The sequence below is a fragment of the Oncorhynchus masou genome, chromosome 30 (assembly GCF_036934945.1).
Source record: "Oncorhynchus masou masou isolate Uvic2021 chromosome 30, UVic_Omas_1.1, whole genome shotgun sequence".
In the NCBI taxonomy this organism is placed as follows: Eukaryota; Metazoa; Chordata; class Actinopteri; order Salmoniformes; family Salmonidae; genus Oncorhynchus; species Oncorhynchus masou.
In genome coordinates, this window is record NC_088241.1 from 2,227,501 (window position 1) to 2,235,000 (window position 7,500).

At 43.1% G+C, this 7,500-nt stretch overlaps 1 protein-coding gene across 1 annotated transcript in view; it reads left to right on the forward strand.

Annotated features, from left to right (window-relative positions):
* The window catches only part of LOC135521779 (ephrin-A3-like), a 161,701-nt gene that overhangs the window by 117,728 nt on the left and 36,473 nt on the right, over window positions 1-7,500 (forward strand). Inside the window, exon 2 of the mRNA XM_064947506.1 lies at window positions 6,860-7,143. Coding sequence (XP_064803578.1) covers window positions 6,860-7,143 — 284 coding nt within the window. The remainder of the gene's footprint in view (window positions 1-6,859; window positions 7,144-7,500) is intronic.

Genomic DNA, 7,500 nt, shown 5'->3' on the forward strand with positions numbered 1-7,500 from the left:
TGCTTTTGAACCATAGCAAAACAAGCATTTGTGTAAGAGTATTGATAGCTAGCGTAGAATTTAGCGTAGCATTTAGCGGGCAACTTTTGCACAAAAACCAGAAAAGGATTCAAATAAAATCATTTACCTTTGAAGAACTTCGGATGTTTTCAATGAGGAGACTCTCAGTTACATAGCAAATGTTCGGTTTTTCCTGAAAGATTCTTTGTGTTGGAGAAATCGCTCCATTTTGTACATCACGTTTGGGTACCAAAGAAAAACAAAAATTCAGTCATCAAAACGGCGAACTGTTTTCCAAATTAACCTGTTGCGTCGCGCAATCCCGGATCTGGGATTCTATTTATAGCCTCAAGCTCATTAGCATAACGCAACGTTAACTATTCATGAAAATCCCAAATGAAATGAAATAAATATATTTGCTCTCAAGCTTAGACTTTTGTTAACAACACTGTCATCTCAGATTTTCAAAATATGCTTTTCAACCATAGCTAAACAAGCATTTGTGTAAGAGGATTGATTGCTAACATAGCTATAAGCCTAGAATTCAGCCAGCAACATTTTCACAAAAACAAGAAAATCATTCAAATAAAATCATTTACCTTTGAAGAACTTCAGATGTTTTCAATGAGGAGACTCTCAGTTAGATAGCAAATGTTCAGTTTTTCAAAAAAATATGATTTGTGTAGGACAAATCGCTCCGTTTTGTTCACGTTTGGCTATGAAAAAAAACCTGTATACAGTTATAGCCTCAAGCTCATTAGCATAATGTAACGTTAACGATTTCTGAAAATCGCAAATAAAATGAAAATAATGCGCCTGCTCTCAAGCTTAGCCTTTTCTTAACAACACTGTCATCTCAGATTTTCAAAATATGCTTTTGAACCATAGCAATTCACTAATTTGTGTAAGAGTATGCTAAGCTAGCTTAGCATTTTGAGTAGCATTTAGCACGCAACATTTTCACAAAAACCAGATAACCAAATAAATAAAATCATTTACCTTTGAAGAGCTTTGGATGTTTTCAATGAGGAGACTCTCAGTTACATAGCAAATGTTCAGTTTTTCCTGAAAGAATCTTTGTGTAGGAGAAATCGCTCCGTTTTGTACATCACATTTGGCTACCGAAACGAACCAAAAATTCAGTCACCAACAACGTCAAACTTTTTCCGAATTAACTCCATAATATCGACCGAAACATGGCAAACGTTGTTTGGAATCAATCCTCAAGGTGTTTTTTCACATATCTCTTCATTGATATATCGTTCGTGGAAGCCTGCTTTCTTCTCTGAATTCCATGGAAAAATACTTGCAGCTGAGGTTTGCGCACCAATTTCGGCGCAGGACACCGGGCGGACACCTGGTAAATGTGGTCTCTTATGGTCAATCTTCCAATGATATGCCTACAAATACGTCACAATGCTGCAGACACCTTGGGGAAACGACAGAAAGGGCAGGCTCATTCCTCTCGCATTCACAGCCATATAAGGAGACAATGGAAAACGGAGCCACAAAAATCCTGCTGATTTCCTGGATGCCGTTTCATCTTGGTTTTGCCTATAGCTCACGTTCTAGGGCACGCACAGAGAATATCTTTGCAATTCTGGAAACGTCAGAGTGTTTTCTTTCCAAAGCTGTAAATTATATGCATAGTCGAGCAACGTTTTGTGACAAAAAATATTGCGATTAAAACGGGCACGTTTTTTTTATCGAATAATGAAATAGCGCCCCCATAGCTTCAAGAGGATTTATTAAAAAACATACGATGTGATTTTCTGGATTAATGTTTTAGATTCCATCTCTCACAGTTGAAGTGTATGATAGAAATTACAGACCTCTACATGCTTTATAAGTTGGAAAACCTGCAAAATCGGCAGTGTTTCAAATACTTGTTCTCCCCACTGTATGTGTGTGTGTGTGTGTGTGTGTGTGTGTGTGTGTGTGTGTGTGTGTGTGTGTGTGTGTGTGTGTGTGTGTGTGTGTGTGTGTGTGTGTGTGTATGTGCGTGCGTGCGTGTGTGTGTGTGGGTGATGGCTTAGAACTGTGCAGCATCTCTCTGTCACACAGACAGGGAGGGGCTTGTTTTTGAGCTGAGGAGAAAAATAAGAGCTTTTCATGTCAGGGAAGAATCCATCTCCTCCTGTCACACACACACACACACACACACACACACACACACACACACACACACACACACACACACACACACACACACACACACACACACACACACACACACACACACACACACACACACACACACACACACACACACACACACACACACACACACACACACAGACGGCCCACCTCTCCCTGTCAGTCTTTTTAGGAGTGATGCTGATATATGAGCTTGGGGAATGTCGCTTGAATGTTGACATGTGATGTGTGTGCGACATTGTGTTAACGTTGACATACGAGGTGTGGGAATAGGGGCCAGTGGTGTGTTGTGTTGTGGTGTGTGTGTGTCTTTCTGTGTCTGTGTGTGTGCGTGTGTGTGTGCGTGTGTGTGTGTGTGTGTGTGTGTGTGTGTGTGTGTGTGTGTGTGTGTGTGTGTGTGTGTGTGTGTGTGTGTGTGTGTAGGGTCCAGAGCTCCTCTGACACTCTGAAATCTAGTTTGTGACCCTGGGGCCCTTGAGTCTGGCTCTGTTCCTCTCTCTCCCCTCTCTACACAAACTCTCTATCTACCTCTCTACCTCTCTTTACACACTCTCTCCCTCTCTCTACACACATTATCTCTGTACCTCTCTCTCCCTCTCTCTCTACCTCTCTCTACACACATTCTCTCTGTACCTCTCTCTCCCTCTCTCTCTACCTCTCTCTACACACATTCTCTCTGTACCTCTCTCTACCTCTCTCTCTGCCTCTACACATTCTCTCTCTAACTCTTTCTCTACGACTCTCGACACATTCTCTCTCTACCTCTCTCTCTCCCCTCGCTCTACACATTCTCTCTCTACCTCTCTCTCTCCCCTCGCTCTACACATTCTCTCTCTACCTCTCTCTCCCCTCTCTCTACACATTTTCTCTCTTCCTCTCTCTCTCCTCTCTCTCTACACATTCTCTCTCTAACTCTTTCTCTACGACTCTCGACACATTCTCACTCTACCTCTCTCTCTCACCACTCTCTACACACATGCTCTCTCTACCTCTTTCCCTCCTCTCTTTACACATTCTCTCTCTACCTCTCTCTCCCATCTCTCTACACATTCTCTCCCTACCTCTCTCTCCCCTCTCTCTACACATTCTCTCTCGACCTCTCTCTCCCCTCTCTCTACACATTCTCTCTATATCTCTCTGCCCTCTCTCTACACACATTCTCTCTCTACCTCGCTCTACCTCTCTCTCTCCCCTCTCTCTACACATTCTCTTTCTACCTCTCTCTCTCTATCTCTCTACACACACTCAATTCAATTTCACTTTCAATTTAAGGGCTTTATTGACATGAGAAACATATGTTAACATTGCCAAAGCACGTGAAGTAGATAATAAACAAACATGAAATAAACAATAAAAATGAACAGTAAACATTACACTCACAGAAGAATAAATACATTTCAAATGTCATATTATATGCAAATAGTTAACCTCTTGATACTACCCATCCCGGATCCGGGATCGTGAATACAGCCCCGGGCTCATTAGCATAACGCAACGTTAACGATTTCTGAAAATCGCAAATGAAATGAAACAAATATGCCTGCTCTCAAGCTTAGCCTTTTCTTAACAACACTGTCATCTCAGATTTTCAAAATATGCTTTTGAACCATAGCAAATCAAGCATTTGTGTAAGAGTATTGATAGCTAGCTTAGCATTCAGAAAACCAAATAAATAAAATCATTTACCTTTGAAGAACTTCGGATGTTTTCAATGAGGAGACTCTCAGTTACATAGCAAATGTTCAGTTTTTCCTGAAAGAATCTTTGTGTAGGAGAAATCGCTCCGTTTTGTACATCACATTTGGCTACCGAAACGAACCGAAAATTCAGTCACCAAAACGTCAAACTTTTTCCAAATTAAATCCATAATATCGACCGAAACATGGCAAACGTTGTTTAGAATCAATCCTCAAGGTGTTTTTTCACATATCTATTCATTAATGGGGGCGGCAGGGTAGCCTAGTGGTTACAGCATTGGACTAGTAACCAGAAGGTTGCAAGTTCAAACCCCCGAGCTGACAAGGTACAAATCTGTTGTTCTGCCCCTGAACAGGCAGTTAACCCACTGTTCCCAGGCTGTCACTGAAAATAAGAATGTGTTCTTAACTGACTTGCCTGGTTAAATAAAGGTAAAATTAAATTGATATGCCGTTCATGGAAGCCTGCTTTCGTCTCAGAATCCCATGGAAAAATACCAACAGCTGAAAATGACGCACCAATTTCGATGGAGGACACCGGGCGGACACCTGGCAAATGTAGTCTCTTATGGTCAATCTTCCAATGATATGCCTACAAATACATCACAATGCTGCAGACACCTTGAGGAAACGATAGATAGGGCAGGCTCATTCCTGTCGCATTCACAGCCATATAAGGAGACAATGAAAAACAGAGCCTCAAAAATCCTGCTCATTTCCTGGTTGCAGTTTCATCTTGGTTTTGCCTGTAGCTCCTGTTCTGGGGCACTCACAGACAATATCTTTGCAGTTCTGGAAACTTCAGAGTGTTTTCTTTCCAAAGCTATCAATTATATGCATAGTCGAGCATCTTTTTGTGACAAAATATCTTGTTTAAAACGGGAACGTTTTTCATCCAAAAATGAAATACTGCCCCCAGAGTTTCAAGAGGTTTTAAAGTACACGAGGGAAAATAAATCAACACAAATATGGGTTGTATTGACAATAGTGTTTGTTCTTCACTGGTTGCCCTTTTCTTGTGGCAACAGGTCACACATCTTGCTGCTGCCGTGATGGAACACCGTGGTATTTCACAAAGTAGAATGAGAGTTTATCAAAAGTAGGTCAAAATTATATTTATTTTTTAATTCTTTGTGGGTCTCTATAATCTGAGGGAAATATGTCTCTCTAATATGATCATACATTGGACAGGAGATTAGGAAGTGCAGCTTAGTTTCCACCTCATTTTGTGGGCAGTGAGCACATAGCCTGTCTTCTCTTGAGAGCCATGTCTGCCTATGGCGGCCTTTCTCAATAGCAAGGCTATGCTCACTGAGTCTGTGCATAGTCAAAGCTTTCCTTAAGTTTGGGTCAGTCACAGTGGTCAGGTATTCTGCCACTGTGTACTCTCTGTTTAGGGCCAAATAGAATTCTAGTTTGCTCTGTTTTTTAATAAATCCTTTCCGTTGTGTCAAGTAATTATCTTTTTGTTTTCTCATGATTTGGTGGTGTCTAATTGTGCTGCTGTCCTGGGGCTCTGTTGGGTGTGTTTGTGTTTGTGAACAGAGCCCCAGGACCAGCTTGCTTCGGGGACTCTTCTCCAGGCTTATCTCTCTGTGGGTGATGGCTTTGTTATGGAAGGTTCGGGACACACTCTCTCCCTCTCTCCCTCTCTACACACACACTCTATGCATCCTGTATACTGTTGATGTACTTGTCTGCAATCAGGGGACAACAACAAAGACACAAACTCAAACAAAAACACAGCCAGTCACACTATCACCTGTAGTGAACACACACGCACATGCATGAGATCTCTGTCAGGAGGCAGGACTGTTTAACAGGTTGGGATTGGTCAGGAGGCAGGACTGTTTAACAGGTTGGGATTGGTCAGGAGGCAGGACTGTTTAACAGGTTGGGATTGGTCAGGAGGCAGGACTGTTTAACAGGGTGGGATTGGTCAGGAGGCAGGACTGTTTAACAGGGTGGGATTGGTCAGGAGGCAGGACTGTTTAACAGGTTGGGATTGGTCAGGAGGCAGGACTGTTTAATAGGGTTTATCTTTTCACTTTTATTTTACCTTTATTTAACCAGGCAAGTCAGTTAAGAAAAAAATATTTTTTTTCAATGACTGCCTAGGAACAGTGGGTTAACTGCCTGTTCAGGGGCAGAACAACAGATTTTCAGCTTGTCAGCTCAGGGGTTTGAACTTGCAACCTTCCAGTCACTAGTTCAACGCTCTAACCACTAGGCTACCCTGCCGCCCCAGGGGATTGATCAGGAGGCAGGACTGTTTAACAGGTTGGGATTGGTCAGGAGGCAGGACTGTGTAACAGGGTGGGATTGGTCAGGAGGCAGGACTGTGTAATAGGGTGTGATTGGTCAGGAGGCAGGACTGTTTAACAGGGTGGGATTGATCAGGAGGCAGGACTGTTTAACAGGTTGGGATTGGTCAGGAGGCAGGACTGTGTAACAGGGTGGGATTGGTCAGGAGGCAGGACTGTGTAACAGGGTGGGATTGGTCAGGAGGCAGGACTGTGTAACAGGGTGGGATTGGTCAGGAGGCAGGAATGTGTAACAGGGTGGGATTGGTCAGGAGGCAGGACTGTGTAACAGGGTGGGATTGGTCAGGAGGCAGGACTGTGTAATAGGGTGTGATTGGTCAGGAGGCAGGACTGTGTAATAGGGTGGGATTGGTCAGGAGGATAGAGAGTGAATAGTGTGACTCTGGTTATAAACATGGCACTTCACTTGACTCTGACTTGACAACAGAATCCTGCAGTAACAGCCCTGCCCAGAGTCAGCTTGGGGATGTTTCTCTATACATACACACAGATGGAGAGATAGACATACTGACTGATTGATTGGTTAATTGAATGACTGTTTGGCTTATTGGTTGATTGGTTGGTTAATCAGCTGGTTCATTTAATGATTGATTGGTTGGTTGATTGATAGATTTACATACTGATTAATTGATTAGATGATTGCTCCTAACGCCTCACCTCTCCTCTGCTGTGTCTCTCCAGTCTGCGTAGGGAGGGCTACACGGTGCAGGTGAATGTGAACGACTACCTGGACATCTACTGTCCCCACTACAATGACAGCCAGCGCGTGGTGGGCACCGGGGAGCAGTACATCCTCTACATGGTCAGCTACCGTGGTTACAGGACATGTGACCCCCAGCTGGGCTTCAAGAGGTGGGAGTGTAACCGCCCCCACGCACCAATCAAATTCTCAGAGAAGTTCCAACGCTACAGCGCCTTCTCCCTGGGCTACGAGTTCCACGTGGGTCAGGAGTATTACTACATCTGTGAGTATACTACTATCATACTACTACTATACTACTACCACTACCACGTGGGTCAGGAGTATTACTACATCTGTGAGTATACTACTATCATACTACTACCACTACCACGTGGGTCAGGAGTATTACTACATCTGTGAGTATACTACTATCATACTACTACCATACTACTACCACTACCACGTGGGTCAGGAGTATTACGACATCTGTGAGTATACTACTATACTACTACTATCATACTACTACCATACTACTACCACTACCACGTGGGTCAGGAGTATTACGACATCTGTGAGTATACTACTATACTACTACTATCATACTACTACCACTACCACGTGGGTCAGGAGTATTACGACA